Source organism: Dreissena polymorpha, chromosome 14, assembly GCF_020536995.1.
Source record: "Dreissena polymorpha isolate Duluth1 chromosome 14, UMN_Dpol_1.0, whole genome shotgun sequence".
NCBI classification, from domain to species: domain Eukaryota; kingdom Metazoa; phylum Mollusca; class Bivalvia; order Myida; family Dreissenidae; genus Dreissena; species Dreissena polymorpha.
Window position 1 is genome coordinate 63,948,073 of NC_068368.1, and position 25,490 is coordinate 63,973,562.

General features: G+C 37.2%; 2 protein-coding genes across 52 annotated transcripts in view; one reads left to right on the forward strand and one right to left on the reverse strand.

Annotated features, from left to right (window-relative positions):
• Positions 1–699, reverse strand: part of LOC127857616 (structural maintenance of chromosomes flexible hinge domain-containing protein 1-like) — a 157,546-nt gene extending 156,847 nt beyond the window's left edge. For all 50 annotated transcript variants that reach the window (XM_052394142.1, XM_052394147.1, XM_052394127.1 and 47 more), the window contains exon 1: positions 554–699. In XM_052394142.1, coding sequence (XP_052250102.1) covers positions 554–670 — 117 coding nt within the window. In that variant the 5' untranslated portion in view covers positions 671–699. The remainder of the gene's footprint in view (positions 1–553) is intronic.
• A 2,832-nt stretch (positions 700–3,531) lies between these two features.
• Positions 3,532–24,856, forward strand: LOC127858029 (26S proteasome non-ATPase regulatory subunit 14). 2 transcript variants are annotated; one of them, XM_052394871.1, is made up of 10 exons: positions 3,532–3,611; positions 3,968–4,022; positions 5,490–5,564; positions 6,610–6,729; positions 10,249–10,319; positions 14,377–14,527; positions 14,933–15,040; positions 19,350–19,550; positions 21,042–21,104; positions 23,632–24,856. In XM_052394871.1, exons 2-10 carry the CDS (start codon positions 3,975–3,977, stop codon positions 23,728–23,730), a joined length of 936 nt encoding a protein of 311 aa, XP_052250831.1. In that variant the 5' UTR covers positions 3,532–3,611; positions 3,968–3,974; the 3' UTR covers positions 23,731–24,856. The 2 variants fall into 2 exon arrangements, with proteins under 2 accessions (XP_052250831.1, XP_052250832.1); XM_052394872.1 differs by lacking the exon at positions 3,532–3,611 and adding an exon at positions 3,617–3,641.
• Positions 24,857–25,490: the final 634 nt, after the last annotated feature.

Genomic DNA, 25,490 nt, shown 5'->3' on the forward strand with positions numbered 1-25,490 from the left:
CAAAATCCTGGGAAAAACTGGTGTCCCTAACCAAAAGGGTGTACGGTCTTTTCTCCCCCTGGTCTTTTCTCCATCTTTGAGAAGTTGGGGGTCTCTGGCTCCCGAGACACTGTTAGTAGTGTCAAGGCCTGTAATCACTACATGGAACTTTAGTCATGTTTGCATGGACTTTTCGAAATACTAATTTACTGTGGACATCACAATGTGTACTTTAACAGCCTTAAATAACTGTCAATGATTTTGAACAGTGTTCCTCTCTCTCTATATAAAATTCTTGTTCCGATTTAAAAATCAATACACATTATGCAATGTATTTTCGCGATATTTTATTTTAAATAAGATAATAAATATATTTCATTCTTAACGCCATATGAAAATATAATATGTAAGTATCATACGATTATAATCGAATGCAATTGATCATTCAATGATATTCGATTTAAGACCATAAACATCGACTTCAAACTCAAAGAATGCATAATGAAAAATTAAAAAAATCAAAAACAAAGCAATGAAACTACATATGTTTAATCGAAGTGCAGACAAATTTTACCTGCAGAATTCGAGACCGAAAGTCCGAAAATGATTTGATCTCGTCAAATGCAATAGATTTTTCAGATTCGTCTTTTTCTCGTCGATCATAAACAAAAACAGCGTTGGGTATCGCCATATTCAAAATGGCGCGTCTGCTTGCATGGGGCTTTTGTCGATAGGTGGAGTTTGTTTAATCCTAAATGATTTAAAAGTGAGAATACACCATTGACAAATTTCTCGTCTGAAATGATTTTATGAATTTAAGTTAGTAATTTACGGTTATTTATTAGAGTTGTATGAACTTACAGTTCAGTATATATTCTATACATTTGGGAAAACTTTTGCAACTTCACACGAAATGCAATCTGAGGAGGATCTTCCCAAATTGCTATAGGAACCCCCCCCCCCCGGGGGGGGGGATAACTTCCCAAATTTTAGGGTAGGGGTGTCCCGCTAAGACTTCCGAAATCTGACCCATTTTTATACCGGAACTCTGATAAAGTAGACCCATTTTGATACAAGATTTTTGAAAAAGCATACTCATTTGTATATGATACCATTGAGAAAGTGGATCCATTTCAATACAAGATGTTTGATAAACTGGACCCATTTAAATACTTGAATTTGATCAAGTGGACACATTTCATACTAGAATTTTAATCTCTTTCATATCAATACAGTATACTTATTGAATTTGCTATTATATCTTTCCCGCTACTAAAATTTACTTTTTGATACCCATTTATATACAAGAATGACATTTATCATACCCATTTTTATACTAATACTTTCAAAACTATATGCATTTATATACAAGCATATTTCTGATTTCAATACCCTTATCTATACTTAGATGCTCAAAACCACACCCATATCTATAATTTTAGTCGAAAAACACACCCCATAAAATCGGAACACCCCTATATACACGTATATAGGAAGGTACCCCCTTGGACCAATTCCGCTATGGCAAATTGACAAGGATCATTAGTTTGATAAAGTAAATATATGATGCCATAATTGTTATTCGGAAAATAATTAAACTGTATATTTCCGGCTAATTTACATGTGGCACACATACAAATGAACTTATTACACGGGGATATGTAATGTCATTCAAACTACGGTGACCTGAAAGCTTTTGTGGTGTGCAAATATTCATTTGACACAAGTGCATTTCAGAGTAAAACGTTTAACTGAGTTCCGAATAAGATGTAAAAGTAATAATAACTGACCAGCATAACAGAACATCGCACCTTATTGTACAAAAAAGATAATTAAGGATCAAGACATGACTGCCCTGGTGAAAACATGCAGGTTGGGTGCGATTGGGCCCAAAAAACGCTAAACATGGCCTTTCGTTAGCTTTATTATTTGTTTTGTTCATTCATGTTTTAATTCATTCATTCATAAATTCAGTAATTCATGTCTTCATGCAGTCATTCATTCATTCATCAATCCACTCATCAATTCCGCACGTGTTTCGAACATTTATAGATAAAGATAGATATTGTGTTTTTAATACCTTTTAAAGGCTTGTTCGTGCCTTCTATAAAAGCGCCACCGACCAACACAATTAAATACCAATATACAAATCAAAACCTACCTCTTCACATTTCCAAATACATGTTTTATTTAACAACATTATTTGCTGAAGGAAAGAGGGTGCATAAGATGCTGATAAGTATTCCTATTTTTTTGAAAAAAAAATCTTTTTGCTCTTGAAACACGATTTTATTATATTAAATGTGTCCACGATAGCAAATATCAATTGCTTCTTGATTTTGAATACCGGTACGTATATTTATAATACTAGTATTATAAGTTTGTTTTGTTTCGAAATTTTGTGCCGTTATTTCGCATGGTGAACTGTATTTGCCAGGCGCGTAGCTTGGTTTTAAAGCTTTTCATAAACAAGCATAATCGACTTTACAACTGGAGCTTGTAGTTTCGTGTCTTCAATAACTAATGGTGCTGTATCAATATTCGCTCTCCCGTCTTTCGCACATATTACCGGTTTATCGTACCACATTATACTGTATGTATAAATGCTAATGCACATGTGTGAATTCCAAGCAAAAAGGACAGTCACATTACAGCACATTCTTAATAATCTTTTATTGACATACCCTATTTCCCGATAAATCACTGCATGGGACCAAGCCAATCCGTGTTATGATTTTGTTGCATTTTAGGTACCCTATGTTCTTGAGGAAAGTGAACGCAGCAGCTGTTATTCAGTCAAAAAGCTGTAAGACCTCAATGGTGCGTGTTGCGATAACAAAGAAAGGAATTACGACTGAAAACAGATTTTGCAGGATTTCCATTCGTGTTTTCCCAACGTCTACATAGACTTTAATTCTTAATATAATCAGAGACGTAGATAATCTACGTTTCTGATATAATATTAACAATGCATTTTCCTGTTTGACAAATGGGTCCTCAAACGTTTCAAGTATAAATTAATACGATGTATAAACATCAGACTTAAATTCTACTGTTATATTTTATTTTTATTTTGAGTATCAAAATTTTTGGACACGAAATTAAAACAAAACAAAATAATGTCCGAAAATTTAGAGTAATTACGGTAATTCAGCACCGATTAATACAAGTCCTGTGTTTCAGACATTTGTAGTAGACTATGCTCACAAGACCCTATACAGACGCCTTGAGCATCTTCTAGTGCAGATACTTCCAAGAAAAAAAACATGTCTTATAGAATCGCCGATGGCATAATTTAGCGCGTATAAATATAAAATGTACCGCAACCAAAATCGTACATTTCTCTGTTTACGTGTGTTTTGTTGTATAAATAATGTTTGAATGTGGCTAAATACGAATATTTAACTAATACCTTTTAAAATCAAGAACATTAACACTAGTTTTATGAACATCTAACCAAAGATCTATCAATGAACATGTTTACTTTTAGATCTTTGATCTAACAGCGTAATTTAGGACCGATCGGCGCGCATGTATTTTTAGAGCCGTATCGTGGACGATAACGATGTTTGTACATGTATATTTTTAGTTTATACTGTACCATTGTTTCATTTTCGCATTGTCAGAAACCGGTGAGATACACTGTCGCACTTGATGTTGTAGTCAGTTTTGAGCCTTTGTCAGACTATATTAAAAAAAGCAGCACTATATATGCCAATTAAGATGGTTTAAAATTATTGTTGCGTTAAAACTTGTGTAGCATGACAAGATGTTATGATATTAGTAAAAGCAAATAATCTGAAGTGAAAGGAGAAATGGTGGGTGGGGAAACATAGCTACTTAGTCATGTTGGGACAAATCATTACAATTTCCAAACAAATTGAATAAAATGTAAAACTTCAGCAAAAGATTTGGTTTTACCACACTCATGTCGAATTCGTTTCAACATTGATCCTGTTGTGTCAGATTTATTTCATGTTTACTTCAGGTAAATAATGGACAGACTTCTTCGTCTTGGAGGTGGTATGCATGGCCTAGGACAGGTATTACAAGGGCAAAATCTTTTAGCTAAGTCAGTATAGCTAAGGGAACTTCATATAGTTTGTTTATAGTAATGACGCTGAAGCTAACTCCATTTATTAAATAGTATACACAAACTTGTGGAAAGATGTTTTCCTACACTTTAAAATGCAACATTAAAACTTGCAGGCACGATTCTTTATGATCAGAAATTTTAAGATCCATAATCAACCAATACTTGTAAAATAAAGTTAACACATAAAAATTCACTGTTCCTTATAGCAATAGCTAAAATGTCAACGCTAGATTTGGTCTAGTAACATTAACGAGATTCAAAATGCTTGTTGTTTTTTGTTGTTGTTAGACAATATATTCCATTTGAGTTTCCCACAAAAATATCCAAACATTGACAATCAAATGCAAAATTGTCTTTGCACAGCATAATGTAAGTCTCATGAATAATCATTGTTTCTGATCAGCTTGTAAACATTTGAATCTTGGAATTTGATGACCGCAACTGCAGATTTTGCATAAATTATGCAAAATAACGCAAACCAAATGAATCCGATCCCAACGCAATCATCAGTCAAACAAAGTAAGATGACATTGTCAAATGATTTTAAGATGCTAGAAGTTGCAGAATGTTTGTATTTTTATGTTTTTACACCCATGTTACTTTTTTTAGAGTCTTCCTATTGACATTGTCTTTGTATGGAACTTTTTGTTGTTGGAAATTTTTATGCCCCCGGTAGGGTGGCATATAGCAGTTGAACTGTCCGTCAGTCTGTCCGTCTGTCCGAAAAAAACTTTAACGTTGATCATAACTTTTGCAATATTGAAGATAGCAACTTGAAACTTGGCATGCATGTGAATCTCATGAAGCTGCACATTTTGAGTGGTGGAAGGTCAAGGTCAAGGTCATCCTTCAAGGTCAAAGGTCAATTTTATATATTTTTTTTTCAAAGCGGCGCAGTAGGGGGCATTGTGTTTCTGACGAACACATCTCTTGTTATGTAGCATAAATAGTATTTATGTTTATGGAAATTTATTAATTATAAAATATTTGCCTTATTTTAAACTTATAGATCCTATAATATCGTGTTCATTCTACATATTAGTGTCTGGGGTATTATTCGTCAATATTTTGAATGATTGCAAATTATTATGAAGCACAACCAGTATAATCTGTTAAGGCAACCCTTTATATGAGCCGTGCTCTGTGAAAAAAGAGTTTAATGCATGTGCATAAAGTGTCGTCCCAGATTAGCCTGTTAAGTCAGCACAGGCTAATCAGGAATGACACTTTCCGCCTTAACTGGATTTTCTGCTAAGAAGTTTCTTTCTGTTAACTATAAATACCATAAAAGCGGAAAGTGTCGTCCCTGATGAGCTTGTTTCCGACTGCACAAGCAAATCTGGGACAATCCTTTACGCATATGCATTAAACCCCCTTTTCATAGAGCAGGACTCACATGTTTTAATTTCTCTAGGGTGCACCACCATCAGATGCCCCCGCGGTGGACACAGCGGAACAAGTCTACATCTCTTCTCTTGCCTTGCTGAAGGTACTTCATTGAATGTAACCCTTTGCATGCTGGGAAATTTGTTGTCTGCTTAAATGTCTAAAATGAGCATTTTCTTCGATTTTTATTTCAAAGAATACTATCAGAGTAGCAAACAGTTTGGACCCTGATGAGATGCCAAAATATGTGGCGTCTCATCTGGATCCAAACTGTTTGCAAAAGCCTTTAAAATTCGGTTCCAGCGCTGAAAGGGTTAACCCTTTCCCACTCAGAAGCAAAGTGAATATGGCTTTATGCAACCAGCATAAAACCAGAACAGCCTCCGAGAAATTTGCTGGCTGTTAAGGTTTTATGCTGTTTGATGCTCATCAGTATCCTTATGCTGGCAATGTAGCCTTAAAAACTTGAATCTAGTAAGAAAGGTCTTATCTTATGAAAAGAAATGCAATAAAGTGCGTATCTGTGTGGGAAAGAGTTAAGTCACTCAAAACATAAAAGTATATACAAACAACTTGACAACTCACATGAAGTGTATTTATATTATCACAAGCTCATTCACTCTTAATATCCAGAAATAATATTGAATTCTGCTTAAAATTTTAAAAAATAATCAACACAAGGACATTGTAAGAGCTCCCCCTGAGGCTGGCTCAAAATTTTCTGTACCTTTATATGTGAAAATTCATATTATTTTGGATATTTTGTAAGAGATTATGAAGAAAAACTTCTAGCAAAAGGTCAATTATTATCCCCCGCCATAGGCGGAGGGATATTGTTTTGGCGTTTTCCATCCGTTCGGAGCCATATCTTGGATGTGCTTTGGCGGATTTCATTGAAACTTGGTATGAGTATATATATGGATACAGTAAGTGGATGATGCACGCCAAATGGCATTGTACACCATCTGATAATAACGGAGTAATGGCCCTTTGTATCTTGAAAAAATGCTTTTTTGAGTGTCAAATATAACACTTTTGTGTCCAGAAGCATATTGGCAGGGTATATCAATTCAATGAATTTGCTTGTTTACATTTGTATCCATACTGATAGGCTATTTTAGCAAACGGTTGTGATGCAATGTTTTCAGATGTTGAAGCACGGTAGAGCGGGTGTTCCCATGGAGGTGATGGGGCTGATGTTGGGTGAGTTCGTGGATGACTACACGGTCAGAGTTATAGACGTGTTTGCCATGCCCCAGTCTGGTACGGTGAGTATGCACAAAAACTGTTTGTTGGACGCAGTTTTTATAGTTTTTAAATATTTGGTTATATGTATGCTTACAAAAGTGGATGCAGCTTTTATGGGTTTAAAATGTTTTGTTATTTTTGTGGTTAATAAAGTCATATAATCCACTGGCAGAGGGTATGTAGGAGTCACTCTGAGTGAAGTGACATGGTGAGCTTATGTGACCGTGTGATGTCCAGCGTCCGTATGTGCCAGCGTGTGTGTGTGTGTGTCCGTCAACAATTTGTTTGTGTAGACAGTAAAGGTCACAGTTTTCATCCAATCTTTATGAAATTTTGTCAGAATGTTTATCTTGATAAAATCTTGGCTGGGATTGTATTTGGGTCATCTGGGGCCAAAAACTAGGTCACTAGGTCAAAAACTAGGTCCCATAATAGGTAAAAAAATAGAAAAACCTTGTGTAGACAATAAGGGTCGCAGTTTTCATCCATTCTTTATGAAATTTGGTCAGAATGTTTATCTTGATGAAATCTGTGTAGGGATTGAATTTGGGTCATCAGGGGTAAAAAACTAGGTCACTAGGTAAAAAACTAGGTAAAATAATGGAAAAACCTTGTGTAGACAGTAGAGGTCACAGTTTTCATCCAATCTTTATGAAATTTGGTCAGAATGTTTATCTTGATGTAATCTGGGTTGGGATTGTATTTGGGTCATCTGGAGCCAAAACCTAGGTCACTCAGTCAAAAACTAGGTCACATAATAGGTAAAAAAATAGAAAAACCTTGTGTAGACAATAAGGGTTGCAGTTTTCATCCATTCTTTATGAAATTTGGTCAGAATGTTTATCTTTATGCAATCTGTGTTGGGATTGAATTTGGGTCATCAGGGGTAAAAAAACTAGGTCACTAGGTCAAAAACTAGGTAAAAAACTAGGTCAAATAATAGAAAAACCTTTTGTAGACAGTAGAGGTCACAGTTTTCATACAATCTTTATGAAATTTGGTCAGAATGTTTATCTTGATGAAATCTGGGTTGGGATTGTATTTGGGTCATCTGGGGTCAAAAACTAGGTCACTAGGTAAAAAACTAGGTCAAATAATAGAAAAACCTTGTGTAGACAGTAGAGGTCACAGTTTTCATTCAATCTTTATGAAATTTGGTCAGAATGTTTAGCTTGATGAAATCTTGGTTGGGATTGTATTTGGGTCATCGGAAGCCAAAACCTAGGTCACTCAATCAAAAACTAGGTCACATAATAGGTAAAAAAATAGAAAAACCTTGTGTAGACAATAAGGGTTGCAGTTTTCATCCATTCTTTATGAAATTTGGTCAGAATGTTTATCTTTATGCAATCTGTGTTGGGATTGAATTTGGGTCATCAGGGGTAAAAAACTAGGTCAAAAACTAGGTCAAATAATAGAAAAACCTTGTGTAGACATTAGAGGTCACAGTTTTCATCCAATCTTAATGAAATTTGGTAAGAATGTTTATCTTGATGAAATCTGGGTTGGGATTGTATTTGGGTCATCTGGGGTCAAAAACTAGGTCACTAGGTCAAAAACTAGGTCAAATAATAGAAAAACCTTGTGTAGACAGTAGAGGTCACAGTTTTCATCCAATCTTAATGAAATTTGGTCAGACTATTTATCTTGATAAAATCTGGGTTGGGATTGTATTTGGGTCATCTGGGGTCAAAAACTAGGTCAAATAATAGAAAAACCTTGTGTATGCAATAGAGGTGGCAGTTTTCATCTAATCTTTATGAAATTTGGTCAGAATGTTTATCTTGATCAAATCTGGGTTGGGATTGTATTTGGGTCATCTGAGGTCAAAAACTAGGTCACTTGGTCAAATAATAGAAAAACCGTCAACAATTTGTTTGTGTAGACAGTAGAGGTCACAGTTTTCATCCAATCTGTATGAAATTTGGTCAGAATGTTTATCTTTTTGAAATGTGGGTTGGGATTGTATTTGGGTCATCTGGGGTCAAACACTAGGTCAAATAATAGAAAAACCTTGTATAGACAATAGAGGTCACAGTTTTCATCCAATCTTTATGAAATTTGGTCAGAATGTTTATCTTGATGAAATCTGGGTTGGGATTGTATTTGGGTCACCTGGGGTCAAAAACTAGGTCACTAGGTCAAATAATAGAAAAACCTTGTGTAGACAATGCTTAAAAATGTATACCTCCCACAGGGATGGGATATTTAAGTGTCACTCTTTCCGGTTAATTTGCCTAGGAACAGTACTGACAAAGCAGTGTAGATTATTTGTTTGTGATTTATGTGACCTGCAGCATGCAAAAATGGGTCTTTTGTATGATCATATCTGGTCAGGAGCTTTTGTGCAGTCTGGTCTAGGGCTATTATGGCTGCATATGGCAATCCACACAAGATCCAATTTTGCATGAAGCAGGGCATATGTTCTGTGATATATATATATTTATATATATATATATATATATATATATACATGTATATATTAGGGATTGCAAACCTAAGCAAATCCGTAACCGGTTAACCTGTTTCGATATTCGAGCGGTTAACCGGTTAACGGACCGTCGTTGTACCACATACAAGAGAAAAAACATCCGAAAAACGTATACATTGATTAACAATTACATGTATTTGCATACACTGTCTTGTTGAAGGCTTGTAACCTATTTACTTAAACCATTTTATCAATTAAATACTGTTTGTTTACAAATTGTGTTGGTCCTTTAAATTGGGAATTCAAATTCTAAATTTAATATTATACATTTTGAATCTAATACTTAGTCATTTCCGAAAGTCATTTTCGACATTTTTACATGCTTGTCGGTGAACTGTGATATTTGTTTGTTGTAATATTATTAAGAAAAAGTTGCATTAACAGTTTGCTGATTAATAACAATTGTCAATTAGCGTAAATATATTTTGCAATGAGCACAGTGGTTTCAAAATCTCTGTTGTTAAGGCCTGTTTATACTCAATGTCTTTATAAGGGCGTTTAAGTTTGCAATAATTGTTAAAACAACAGTGATCGGATGTAATCACAGTTTACAGCTTTATTGAATAATTGAAACACAATAGAATGTATAGTGCTAAACAAACACAATGTAGGTGCTAATTGCTCGTGTGCCTGATCATTAATCCGCTGCACGCCGATGGTTTACAACTCTAACCGCTTTTGATCCAAAGGGGGGGGGGGGCATCACGGGGTGGTAATTGCCGATAATTTGCGATAAGATAAGCGGATTAGCCAATACAGTGAAATGAAGTAAAAACAAAACCACAATTTGAGCATTTATTGCGTTCAACAAAAATTGTGTTTTCTGCAAGAGTAACCAAATATTAATTTTGTAACCGGTTAACCTCCTTAAGAAACGGCTAATCGGTTAACCGAATAACCGTTGCCAGCCCTAATATATATATATATGCACCAATCATCCTGTTAAATGCCTTGAAAGCACAATGGGCCCTGCTAACTGGATAAATCATTATCATTTTATAATAACAGCTGCATGGTACATTCAGTTTGTGACTGTGTCGTATTTCAGGGAGTAAGTGTCGAGGCAGTAGATCCAGTGTTCCAGGCGAAAATGTTGGACATGCTCAAACAGACGGGCAGGTTGGTGTGTTCATAGCAGGCATTGTGTTAGACTTCAAACGCTCAGTATATTAATGGGCTTATATTAGCTTAAGGAAACTTGAGGTTTAACTGTCTTTGACAGATATTAAAAAAGCTTCTAGTCTTTGATGCATATTAAAAAAGCTGCACTTGTTTTCAAATGAATTTTTTTGTATGTGAAATCCAGTATTTTCTGCTACAAAATCAGATTACTTGAGCTTAAACTGTGTGAATTTAAGAAATTTGATTACGTTTTGCCCCAGAAGTTTTGTTACACGTGTCCTTGCCTCTGATTAGACAAGTTTTGCTTACAATTGTTTGAAGTTTAGAGTGAACACATTACATCCAGAGCAATTGAATTTATATTGAAAGAACGCTTAAATTTTAAAGCTTAACATTTATTTAAGGTCAGGTCGTTTTCTCCTTGTCAAATTTCAATCAAACAATATCATTCATGCGGAAAGTGTTATCCCTGATTAGCCTACATGGACAGCACAGGCTAATCAGGGATGACTTTTTACAAACATGCATTAAGCCCCATTTTGCCAGAAAGGGACTCATACTGTCCTACTTTACATATTAAACAATTTTTTTCCCTCGCCAAAGGAGGAGGGATATAGAATTGGTGTTGTCCGTCAATCTGTCAAACAAATTAAAAGGGCTATATCAAATAAACTATATAAGATATCAACATGAAACTTCATGGGTGCATAGATATCAATGAGGAGAAGTGCCTTGCTAATGAACAATAACCCAACACCTTTTTTTTTAAATAAGAGTTATTGTGCTTTGTTTTTATGCCCCCCCCCCCCCCCCCCCCAAAGGAGGGCATTTAATGATCGCACAATGCGTTTTTCTTTCCGTCACACTTTTGCGTTGAGGTTTCAAAAAATGCTCATAACTTCTATGTCGCTTCAGATGTAACCTTCATATTTGGTATGCATGTGTATAGAGAAAAGGCCTTTCCATACGCACAAATATTGACCCCCTTGACCTTGAACTTAGGGTCCGCATTTAGGTTTCGAAATCTGCGTTTAGGTTTTGAAAAAGCGTTTTCGGGGGCATATGTCTTTCGAAGGAGACAGCTCTTGTTTATGATGTAACTTTGCAGGGCTGTATCTAAGATACCATACAAGATTTCAACTCAAAACTTCATCAGTGATTTGATTTTTCTTTAACAAAGAGTTATTGCCCTTTTGTTGTTTTTGTATGATGTAACTTTTCAGGGATATTTTTATGCCCCCTTTCGAAGAAAAGGGGGCATATAGTGATCGGACTATCCGTCTGTCTGTCCATCCATCTTTCCGTCACACTTTGCGTTTAGGTTTCGAAAAATGCTCATAACTTCTATGTCCCTTGAGATATAACCTTCATATTTGGTATGCATGTGTATATGGACAAGGCCTTTCCATATGCACACATTTTTTTACCCCTGTGACCTTGACCTTGAACTTAGGGTCAGCATTTAGGTTTCGAAATATGCGTTTAGGTTTCGAAAAATGCTCATAACTTCTATGTCCCTTGAGATATAACCTTCATATTTGGTATGCATGTGTAAATGGACAAGGCCTTTCCATACACACAAAAATATTACCCCTGTGACCTTGACCTTGAACTTATGGTCCGCATTTAGGTTTTGAAATCTGCGTTTAGGTTTTGAAAAATGCTCTTAATTTCTATGTCACTTGAGATATGACCTTCATTTTTGGTATGCATGTGTATATGGACAAGGCCTTTCCAAACGCACAAAAATATTTACCCCTGTGACCTTGACCTTGAACTTAGGGTCTGCGTTTAGGTTTCGAAATCTGCGTTTAGGTTTCAAAAAATGCTCATAACTTCTATGTCCCTTGAGATATGACTTTCATATTTGGTATGCATATGTATATGGACAAGGCCTTTCCATACGCACAAAATATTACAACCATGTGACTTGACCTTGAAATAAGGGTCCGTGTTTAGGTTTGGAAATCTGTGTTGAGGTTTCGAAAAATGCTCATAACTTCTATGTCCCTTGAGATATAACCTTCATATTTGGTATGCATGTGTAATGGAAAAGGCCTTTCTATACACACACACATTTTGACCTCTGTGACCTTTACCTTGAACTAAGGGTCCGCGTTTAGGTTTCGAAATCTGCATTTAGGTTTCGAAAAAAGCTCATAACTTCTATCAAGCGTTTATAAGGGGCATAAGTCATCCTATGGTGACAGCTCTTGTTATAGGATTATATTGTATATCAAGGGATTTGCAACTATCCAAAAACAAAATGTATTTAAGGGGAATTATTAATAAGTGCTCCAGCTAGGATTTGAAAAGGGTTGGGGGGCCATTTCGTCAAAAGGGCTCTTTCAACGCGCAGTATTTTGTCAAAAGGGCATATTCGAGCACATGGTTGTAACCAGAATGGTCCCTGGTGCATATTAATTTATATGTTATTAAGAATTATTAGTATATATTGTTTCCATTATTATTAAACCATACAAATATAAAGCCTACAATCAATGAGGAATAAATTTTATTTTATGCTTTCTGGTTGTTTATAGAGAAATATCAATGAAATAAAGCTGGTATTTCACTGTTTTAAACAGTGAAAAATAACAGTGAAAATATCAATATTTTTTACTGTTTTAATGTGAAATGACGTCACTTTTTCGACGAAATGATCCAGTTAAATTCATATACCATGTAAATTAACGGTAAAAAAAGCATAAAAGAAAAAGAAAAGTTGATGGATTCGATGGAATATCGATTTTAATTCAATCGTGATCATAAAAAAATACATATTTTATGTGATCACTTGTGAAATAAAATCAATATTCCATCAAATCCAACAAATATCCTATCGAAAAAAAAAATAAACAAAATTTGTAAAAAAGCAGGACAGTGCCTCGGAAGGGCAGAGTGGAGCTTCTAAAGGGAAGTATGGACTGTGCAAGTGGGTTTAATGCATGTGCGTAAAGCGTCGTCCCAGATAAGCCTGTGCAGTCCACACAGGCTAATCAGGGACGACACTTTAAAAGGCTTTTATGGTATTTTTCATTTCAAGAAAGTCTCTTCTTAGCAAAAATCTTGCTTCGGGAGAAAGTGTCATTCCTGATAAGCCTGTGTGGACTGCACAGGCTAATCTGGAACCACACTGTACGCACATGCTGGTACCACTCCCACTCTGTTTACATGTGTCTCTATGTGTTGTACAGACAAGAGATGGTGGTGGGCTGGTATAACTCCCACCCTGTTTACATGTGTCTCTATGTGTTGTACAGGCCGGAGATACTGGTGGGCTGGTACCACTCCCACCCTGTTAACATGTGTCTCTATGTATTGTACAGGCCGGATATGGTGGTGGGCTGATAACACTCCCACCCTGTTTACATGTATCTCTTTGTATTGTACAGGCCAGAGATGGTGGTGGGCTGGTATCACTCCCACCCTGTTTACATGTTTTGCTATGTATTGTACAGGCCGAAGATGGTGGTGGCCTGTTACCACTCCCACCCTGTTTACATGTGGTCTATGTGTTGTACAGGCTGGAAATGGTGGTGGGCTTGTACCACTCCCACCCATTTTACATGTGTCACTATGTATTGTACAGGCCGGAGATGGTGGTGGGCTGGTACCACTCCCACCCCGTTTACATGTGTCTCTATGTGTTAAACAGGCTGGAGATGGTGGTGGGCTGGTATCACTCCCACCCTGTTTACATGTGTCTCTATGTATTGTACAGGCCAGAGATGGTGGTGGGCTGGTATCACTCCCACCCTGTTTACATGTGTCTCTATGTATTGCACAGGCCAGAGATGGTGGTGGGCTGTTACCACTCCCACCCTGTTTACATGTGTCTCTATGTATCGTTCAGGCCGGAGATGGTGGTGGGCTGGTATCACTCCCACCCTTATTACATGTTTTGCTATGTATTGTACAGGCCGGAGATAGTGGTGGGCTGGTACCACTCCCACCCTGTTTACATGTGTCTCTATGTATTGTACAGGCTGGAGATTGTGGTGGGCTGGTACCACTCCCACCCTGTTTACATGTGTCTCTATGTATTGTACAGGCCGGAGATGGTGGTGGGCTGGTATCACTCCCACCCGGGGTTCGGTTGCTGGCTGTCAGGGGTGGACATCAACACACAGCAGAGCTTTGAGGCCCTGTCAGAGAGGGCGGTGGCTGTTGTAGTGGACCCTATACAGAGTGTGAAAGGAAAGGTATGGCAGGAGTGTTTAAGTAGGGTCAGTGTTTTGTTTTGCTTAAATTTTGGACCAAAATTTGGTCAAAGTCCTAATCTTAAAGTATATATGTTTTATAAATGACTGCTGAAAATTAACAAATGTAGGTTTAAAGGGAACGTCAACCACGAATGACGAAAAAATAAAAGTTCTGGAATACCATGTTTTTTTACAATTATTAGTTTTTATTGACAACACTATCACTACTGGTTTGCTCATGCTAATCAGGCACAACACTTTTCGCCTGCACTTGATTTTTGTTAAGAAGAGACCTCTAGAAAAAAATCCAATAAAGCTGATCATCCCTGATTAACCTGTACGAACACTTTACGCACATGCATTAAGCACAGATTTTCCAGAACGCAGCTCCTGATTATGCTTTAGGTAGTGATTGATGCGTTCCGGTTGATCAATCCCAACATGATGATGCTGGGGCAGGAGCCAAGGCAGACCACGTCCAACCTGGGACATCTACAGAAACCCTCCATACAGGTCTGTATACCACGTCCAACCTGGGACATCTACAGAAACCCTCCATACAGGTCTGTATACCACATCCAACCTGGGACATCTACAGAAACCCTCCATACAGGTCTGTATACCACATCCAACCTGGGACATCTAACGAAACCCTCCAAACAGGTCTGTATACCACATCCAACCTGGGACATCTACATAAAAACCTCCATACAGGTCTGTATACCACATCCAACCTGGGACATTTACAGAAACCCTCCATACAGGTCTGTATACTACATCCAACCTGGGACATTTACAGAAACCCTCCATACAAGTCTGCATACCACATCCAGCCTGGGACATTTACAGAAACCCTCCATACAGGTCTGTATACCACATCCAACCTGGGGAATTTACAGAAACCCTCCATACAGGTCTGTATACCACATCCAACCTGGGACATCTACAGAAACCCTCCATACAGGTCTGTTTACCACATCCAACCTGGGACATCGACAGAAACCCTCCATACAGGTCTGTATACCACATCCAATCTGGGACATCTACAGAAACCCTCCATTCAGGTCTGTTTACCACATTCAACCTGGGACATCTACAGAAACCCTCCATACAGGTCTGTATACCACATCCAACCTGGGACATCTACAGAAACCCTCCTTACAGGTCTGTATACCACATCCAACCTGGGACATCTACAGAAACCCTCCATACAGGTCTGTATACCAGGTCCAACCTGGGACATCTACAGAAACCCTCCATACAGGTCTGTATAACACATCCAACCTAGGACATCTACAGAAACCCTCCATAGGGGGTCTGTATACCAAATCCAACCTGGGATTTCAGAAACCCTCCATACAGGTCTGTATACCACGTCCAACCTGGGACATCTACAGAAACCCTCCATACAGATTTGTATACCACATCCAACCTAGGACATCTACAGAAACCCTCCATACAGGTCTGTTTACCACATCCAGCCTGGGACATTTACAGAAACCCTTCATACAGGTCTGTATACCACATCAAACCTGGGACACTTACAAAACCCCATCATACAGGTCTGTATACCACATGCAACCTGGGACATCTATAGAAACCCTCCTTACAGGTCTGTATACCACATCCAACCTGGGACATCTACAGAAACCCTCCATACAGGTCTGAAAACCACATCCAACCTGGGACATCTACAGAAACCCTCCATACAGGTCTGTATACCACATCCAACCTGGGGCATCTATAGAAACCCTCCATACAGGGTCTGTAAACCATATCCAACCTGGGACATCTACAGAAACCCTCCATACAGGTCTGTATACCACATCCAACCTGGGACATCTACAGAAACCCTCCTTACAGGTCTGTATACCACATCCAACCTGGGGCATCTATAGAAACCCTCCATACAGGGTCTGTAAACCATATCCAACCTGGGACATCTACAGAAACCCTCCATACAGGTTTGTATTCCACATCCAACCTGGGACATCTTCAGAAACCCTCCATACAGGTCTGTATACCACATCCAACCTGGTACATCTACAGAAACCCTCCATACAGGGTCTGTATACCACGTCCATCCTGGGACATCTACAGAAACCCTTCATACAGGTCTGTATGCCACATCCAGTCTGGGACATCTACAGAAATCCTCCATACAGGTCTGTTTACCACATCCAACCTAAACATCTACAGAAACCCTCCATACAGGTCTGTTAACCATGTCAAATCTGGGACATCTACAGAAACCCTCCCAGGGGTGGCGAAATCTCAAAAAACTATACTTGTCCACGGACAACCATTTAGGAAATTTAACTTGCCCGTTGCTGAACTACACTTGTCCGTTAATGTTTATATAAATTATAAACGCATTTATTGATTAATGTTAAATTATGTGGAATATATCAAAATGAGTATGATTTGCTTGTTTTGTTTATAATTGTATTTCAATGGTACATTCATTATAGCAGTATATTATAAACAATATAAAGACTTTCTCAAACTTTAAATCTTGCGAAGCTAGTGTTATTAAAACATGTTTAGTTTAAACCTTTTTATTTTAGCTCGATTGCATCGAAAGCCTAAGGCTTATATAAACGCTCAAGAGTCCGTTTCCTGGGCAACCAGTACTTGGTGTCTTTGGGGGAGATCTAAAGAACGCTCCCACGGTGGGGATCCAACCCGTGACCGCCCGGTCGCTAGGCGGACACCATATCCATTACACCATGGTGACCTATAAAAACATTAAAACATGTGCTGAACATAAGTACATTGTAATCTTAACAAATTAAACTAGTCCAATATGTAGACCTCATCAGACTGAGGCTCCGCTACTGGTAGCAATTTGATTATATAAACTGGTAACCATTGAAAATCGGTTAGCCAAGTTTCTTAAAAAGTTCTGCTGCGTTCACTTAGATCATATTTTTATATCATAATCATTCTTAGCTTTTTGGGAGGTGGGCTGCTCAAAGCTTCGGGTTTCTGCTCCGTTGTTGAAGATTAAAAAAAAAAGTTTCATCTTTACCATTAAAGTCGTCTTAAATAACAAGGTAGACCGTGTTTTGATTATCTTAGATTGATACTTTTTATTTCCGTCTAATTGTAAAAATAAAGAAACCAGTCTGTACATTGTCTAACAGTCGGGCCGAATGTTGAAAATGCGGCATGCTCCCGGTCTCATATAGAATAAGTGAGATCACTGCGCAGGAAAGTGCACGTATTTTAGCTTGATTGCTCCGCAAATAGCACTGACAATGTAATCGCATGTCAACATCCGGTTTTGTAAAACTTAATTACGGCTTTAATACAATGTATTTTTGTATATCTGTATGCGACTTTTAAAAAACTTGTTGTCCACGGACAACTTAATTGAAAAAAGTCAGTTGCCCAGACAAGCAAATGTACGACTCGGGCAACTCGGACATTTGATTTCGCCACCCCTGCCTCCATACAGGTCTGTATACCACATCCAACCTGGGACATCTACAGAAACCCTCCATACAGGTCTGTTTACCACATCCAACCTCGGACATCTACAGAAACCCTCCATACAGGTCTGTATACCACATCCGACCTTGGACATCTACAGAAACCGTCCATACAGGTCTGTATACCACATCCAACCTGGGACATCTACAGAAACCCTCCATACAGGTCTGTATACCACATCCAACCTGGGACATCTACATAAACCCTCCATACAGGTCTGTATACCACATCCAACCTGGGACATCTACAGAAAACCTCCATACAGGTCTGTATACCACATCCAACCTGGGACATCTACAGAAACCCTCCATACAGGTCTGTATACCACATCCAACCTAGGACATCTACAGAAACCCTCCATGCAGGTCTGTATACGACGTCCTACCTTGGACATCTACAGAAACCCTCCATACAGGTCTGTATACCACATCCAACCTGGGACATCTACAGAAATCCTCCATACAGGTCTGTATACCACATCCAACCTGGGATATTTACAGAAACCCTCCACCTTTTTGCCTGTCAATAGATAAGGTAGTCAGATTTCCTCATATAATGATAAAACATTTGAAAGAAGTGTTTGCAGTAATGTTTTTCCTTCTAAGAAGTGATTTGCAATCTATGATGTTGTATGCTATTACTACTCTGACTACCCATTACCAGACCCTGATTCATGGACTGAATTTCCACCCTTCTCTTATTTGATTGACTCCATGCTGATTTGCAAGAAGTTTTCTCCATCTTTTTACCGTCTACCAAGTGATGTGCTATTTATGGTGTGAATGCTGTTACTACTGTGATTATCCATAGTCAGACCCTGATCAATTTCCATTACTAACCGTATTTGATTTACCTGTAAATCTGAATTTTACAAAATCATTTTCAGTGTGATTTTTCGTCAACAAAGTGATCTGCAATTTTTCCCCAATTTCAAAAAGTACCGATATCCGGCCAAATGGGAAAAAACAAGCTTGAAAAACCCTGACATTGCGGAAAATTGGTAGCCTGTTATCTTCAGATAGGGATTATTTTTTAATGGCTTGGTACTTCATTGCAAAAAAACATATAATCACAAGTATTCTTTCACATGCATTTTTGCTGAAATGTTCATAGTCAGTGTTGATTATATTTGGTCAATTAAAGATAATACACTTTTGTACCAAAAGTGACGCAACTTTCCTCTCTTTAAGGAAATTTTCTAAAGTAAATTGGTTAATTTGTAATTGTTCTTTGATTGTGAATGTGTCTTTTAGGGGTTCTTAATAAAGATGGAAAGAAATCTCTGATGATAATACATGCAATAACAAATCTGGAAAACTATTTGCAGGCCTTGATTCATGGTCTAAATCGCCACTACTACTCCATCGCCATCAACTACAGGAAGAATGAGCTGGAGCAAAAGATGCTTCTGAATCTCCACAAGAAGAGCTGGGCAGACGGACTCACCCTACAGGACTATAGGTCACACTGCACTAACAACGAGACGGTCGTCAAGGAGATGTTAGAACTGGCCAGGAATTATCATAAGGTGAGGGATGGTATAAGATTGGAAAAGATGGAGGACAAAATAGCAATGTGCTGTGCCCTTTCTAGGTATAAATTCTAGAAGCTAAGGGCCTCAAACTGGCGATGATTTATGAGGTGAGGGATGGCGTGAGTCTCACTCTAGGAAAACAGGGTTTATGGAACCTGCACAGCGTTGTCCAAGGTTAGCCTGTGCAGTGTTGTCTAAGATTAGCCTGTGCAGTTGTCAGGGGCAGCACTTTCAGCTTTAATAAGATTTTTAGTTTAAATGAAGTGCACAGGTGGACTACACATGCTAATATGGAATGACACTATGCAGAGGCATTAAGCCTATTTCATATAAGATCAAGGACAAAACAGGAATGTGCTCTGTCCTTGCTAATCACAAATTGTGGAAGCTAATGAACTGGCAATCTTGCTTAGCTACATCCATGCATTTCAAATGTTAAATTCCTTTCACTTCTCTACATTGACATTATTGCTTAACCCTTTACAACTTAGAAAGGTATTTTGACACATTTGTACCAGGTAGTCCCTTAGAGTTAAATTTATTTTAAAACCTTTCTTACTAGATTCAAGTTTTAAAAGCTTCATTTCCAACCCTTATATACTGTTGAGCAGCAAACAGCATAAAACCTCAACAGACTGGGAGTTACTCGCAGGCTGTTCTGGTTTTATGCTGTTTGCACATAGCCATTTCACTTTGCCTCTGAGTGGGAAACGGTTAAATGCACATGTTTGATCATTGGTAACAAATATGTAATCTTAGCCAACGTAATTAATGGTTCTATACTTTCATGAGTGTTGTAATGATGTTTGTCAAGTGTTTGTATTAAACATGTAAAAACATCAATATGATATTCAATGTTTCTTTTTATTAAATGATTCCAGCAAATGGATCTCTTTATAATTGTACATTTTTTCAAAATTTATTTAATTTACTACAAATTGTTCACAATTTCATTTTAAAGGGCATATAACAATAATAAAAAACACTGCATGTCTTGTTCTAAATTACATTCCATGCACTTATCAGATTTATTTAAAGCGAACATATATGATTTTATTATTTTTATTCAAAATAGAAAACATGCAGATGAATAAAATAATAGAACAAAACTTTAAGTTTAAATGACTCATGAAAGATTATATTCCTCATTTATTGTCAGATGTTTTCAGAAAAATAAATGACATATGCATTATTTCTTATGACTGAGTTGTTGTTTTTTGTAAGCAATATTTAAGGCCATTCATAACATATGCTTGTTTTCCTATGACAGAGTTGTTTTTATGCGCAATATTTAAGGCTATTCATAACATATGCTTGTTTTCATATGACTGAGTTGTTTTTTTATGCACAATATTTAAGGCCATTCATAACAGATGCTTGTTTTCCTATGACTGAGTGGTTTTTTTATGCGCAATATTTAAGGCCATTCATAACATATGCTTGTTTTCCTATGACTGAGTTGTTGTTTTATGTGCAATATTTCAGGCCCTGGAAGAGGAAGAGACTATGACCCCAGAACAGCTGGCAATCAAGAACGTCGGCAAACAGGTACCCCATCAGCTTGAATGAGTCATGCTGTGGGAAAACTGGGCTTAATGCATGTGCCTTTAATGTCGCCCCAGATTAGCATGTGCAGTCCACAGAGGCTGATCAATGGCCACACATTCCGCTTTTTTCAAGTAAAGAAAGTAAGTACATGTACCTGATTAAAATCCAAAATCCAGTTAACCCTTTGCATGCTGGGAAATTTCTTGTCGGCTAAAATGTCGTCTGCTGAATTTCTAAAATTAGCATTTTCTTTGATTTTTTTTCAAAGAATACTATCAGAATAGCAAACAGTTTGGATCCAGATGAGACGCCACATTCTGTGGTGTCTCATCTGGATCCAAACTGTTTGCAAAGGCCTTCAAAATTCGGTTCCAGCACTGAAAGAGTTAGGGAAGAAATTGTTGTCCCTGATTAGCATGTGCTGAACATACTGGCTTATCTGGGACGTCACTTCAAACACATGCACCAGGTCCAGTTTTCTTAGAATGAGGCTGCTGAAATTATCTGTACTTAAAAGCCTTGTGTATCTTGAGGCACTATAGAGTCTTTGTCATGAAAAATGCTCTATTATACACAATGAATGACATGGCTTGTTTTCAGTCTCTTAAGACTGGGCTTCTTTCAAAGCAAGTCAATGAACAATCATAGGATTAGAGCAATTTTAACTGCATGAATTAAAAGATTTTTTTTATCTCATGGTCGTTTCAATAATCTTACATAATTTAAATTATGTTTAAGCAGTACAAAAAATACATTGATATTTTAAAATAGAAAAGTTTCAGTTTCGAGAATGGCAACTGTCTCATTAATCGTAACTTATTTACAAGACCTTATTTACATGGCCATATTGATGATTGAAAAATAGAAGAGCGTAATCTCTTGTTGATGTAATCTTGTTATTCCATTTTTAGCTTGACTATTATATATGAAATATATATAGTGGAGCTATCCAACTCACCCTGGCGTTCCATGCCGTGCCGTTAGCGCGCAAATGTTAAAGTTTTCATACTACCCCAATTATTTTCATTGTCCCTTGACATATTGCTTTCATATTTTGCATACTTGTTTACCAACATGACCCCAACCTATAAACAAGATAAGACAACTCTATCAAGCATTTTGTCATAATTATGGACCCTTTTTCACTTAGAATATGCAGCAAATGTTAAAGTTTTCGTACTACCCCATTTATTTTCATTGTCCCTTGACATATTGCTTTCATATTTTGCATACTTGTTAACCAACATCACCCCAACCTATAAACAAGAGCAGACAACTCTATCAAGCATTTTGTCATATTTATTTCCACTTTTATACTTAGAATATGCATATTACATGTATTGATATATCTATGTTAAAGTTTGCGTACTACCCAAAATATTTCCTATATCCTTTGACATATTGCTTTTATATTTTGCATACGTGTTAACCAACATAACCCCAACCTATAAACAAGAGCAGACCACTGTATCAAGCATTTTGACATAATTATGGCCCCTTTTACACTTAGATAATTGAACAAAATATTTTGCTTAAATTGCCGTAACTTTTTTATTTATGATCACATTTTATTATTACTTTGACAAAACAACACTTACCTGAATACCACAATGGATTCCACCCAAACAATACCCCACGCCCCTACCCCGAATCCCTTGCCCCCCCCCCCCCCCCCCCCCAACCTCCCCCCCCCCCCCCCCCCCCCCCCCCCCAATTTTGTTTTTAAACATCATCTTATTAATTACCACACCCCACATTATACCCCCCTCTCACCTCCTACCCCCCCCCCACAATTTTTTTCTCCTTTTTTTATTTTTGAAAGATCGTCTAATAAATGACCCCACCCCACATTATACCCCCACTCAACCCCCCCCCCCCCCCCCCTCCCAAAAAAAAAATATATTTTTTTTTTCCCTTTTTTTTATTTTTAAAAGATCGTCGAATAAATTTCCCCATGATGGCTTACGTTATAATGTCAAGCACTCGCATAGTCGAGCGGGCTCTCTGACAGCTCTTGTTTATTTCCATTGGAAAAATAATATATATTTCATATAACTCATTCTTTCTTAAATACACAAAATAAGTTTTAAAAAATTCAGTTTTTAGCTCGGCTGTTTTTTCGGAGAAAACCGGAGGTATTGTCATAGCCAGCTTGTCGTGTCTTTCCGCAGTCCGCTGTCCCCTTCGTGCTAAAACCTTTACATTGGCTCTAAAATCAAAGTGCTTCCACCTACAACTTTGAAACTTCATATGTAGATGCACGTTGATGAGTTCTACATGCCACACCCATTTTAGGGTCACTAGGTCAAAGGTCAAGGCCACTGTGACCTCTAGAAAAAAAAAATCTGACAAGCTTTCATTTATTCAAAACTGTACGCGCAGCAGAGCGTTGGCACCCGTTATGTGGTGCTCTTGTTTATATATATTATGGTACAAAGTATCTATGAAGACTATTGTTGTTATTAGCAAAATATGTTAAAATAAATGTCAGTACTTAATTGTACCTTTCTTCCTTCAAACCTTTCAGGATCCAAAGCGCCATTTAGAGGAGCACGTGGATGTCCTGATGACTGAAAATATCACCCAGTGTCTGGGGGCCATGCTGCATACTGTCGTGTTCAAGTGATCGGATGTTATCTCAAACTTTTGGGGCAATTTAGTTTAACCCTTTACCACTTGGGGCAATTTAGTTTAACCCTTTACCACTTGGGGCAATTTAGTTTAACCCTTTACCACTTGGGGCAATATAGTTTAACCCTTTACCACTTGGGGCAATATAGTTTAACCCTTTACCACTTGGGGCAATTTAGTTTAACCCTTTACCACTTGGGGCAATTTAGTTTAACCCTTTACCACTTAGGGCAATTTAGTTTAACCCTTTACCACTTAAAGATACATATTTTGACGCATTTGTAGTCTCTTAGAAAGTTAAATTGAATTTAAGACCTTTCTTACTAGATTCAAGCTTTAAAGGCTTCATTTCCGTCCATTAGATACTGATGAGCAGCAAACAACATAAAACCTGAACAGACTGCGAGTTACTCGCAGGCTGTTCTGGTTTTATGCTGGTTGCAAAAGCCAATATCACTTTGCTTCTGAGTGGGAAAAGGTTAATTACGTCGCATAGATCACATGAAGGGACTTGATATTTGTGAACATTATTCGTACATCTACTGTTTATTTTTTCTTGACAATGTACTGGAAGCAAACACCATTCAGCTGTGTGGCGCTGCTAAGTGTTTTTAGTTATGTTTTTCAAGTGGAAATGCAATGCTTATTATGTGATAGAAACTTGCACTACAGTAAATAAACTTTCCAAGTTTAAAATCTACATTTATTGTGTGATTAAAATATGTGCGTCATTGAAATTGGTGCATTTGAAGATATTTTTGTTTGCAGATCTATCTTGCAGTGGCTGTGTTCTGAGCTATATGTTTTTAGAGTTGTTTGAACTATGAAGTGCTTCAACTATGAAATGAGAACTCCTGTCTTGCAAATCCTATTATTAACTTCTAATAAAACACTGCTGTTAAGTTAGTTCAATAAAATTAATTGATCATTTTCTTACTATTACTAAATTCACATTTTCTTGGTTCTTTAATCCACAATATGAGATAGGGAATTGGAGCTTGATTTTCCAGTGTATAGCATTCACACAATTATATGTATACTAGGCGTTCATAAATTCCAGTTAATGTATGTATACTATATGTTAGAAATGCATTTGAATGCAATAAAATTATCTTAAATGATTTATTGTCCGCTTAAGTATTCCTTTGTGAAATTCAGTAATGAGATTATTAATTGTATCAAATTGCGATCATATTTAAATAAATCTGCAAAATGCACTGGTACACTGTAGCAGACAGCATGTATAAGAGCTTGTTCAATGATATTGGCCAGTCTAGTGGTTATAACGGCTTGTGCATATTGGCTGCTTTCAGGGATAAGGGGGCTTTATGCTGCATTAAAAGTCTGTCATGTTGGTAAAATTGTTGCTCAATAATTTAAACAAAATAGAAACAGTATTAGATACACATACCACAACATTTACATGATTATAGGCTTGTTATTTTTTAGCAAGGAAACAAAATTCTAAAGATGGTTGCCAGTGCAGCAACCAATTGTGAAAAAAAGAGACATATTGTTGTTATTTTGTCTAAGTTATCTCTATTACATAAATATAAGGCTAAACAGTGCACACACATCTCGACCTGTGCTTTAAGACACACTCTTTATAAATTTGAATGGGTTGTGTTCATTTCAAACTTGCGATAAAAAAAGCTATAACATAATTTTGAAAACTGAAGTGCGTCTAAGAATATGCAATAGCGAACAACTCCAGTGCCTTCAGCGCTTTGATTTGAAACCCTCTTGCCCTGAAGA

What these genes read in the sequence shown, in the direction of transcription:
- LOC127858029 (XM_052394871.1), top strand. Translation starts at nt 3,975, where the DNA reads ATGGACAGACTTCTTCGTCTTGGAGGTGGTATGCATGGCCTAGGACAG. An exon ending in GTATGCATGGCCTAGGACAG is followed by an intron (nt 4,023 to 5,489) that starts GTATTACAAGGG and finishes TAATTTCTCTAG; the next exon opens with GGTGCACCACCATCAGATGC. An exon ending in TACAGAAACCCTCCATACAG is followed by an intron (nt 15,041 to 19,349) that starts GTCTGTATACCA and finishes AACTATTTGCAG; the next exon opens with GCCTTGATTCATGGTCTAAA.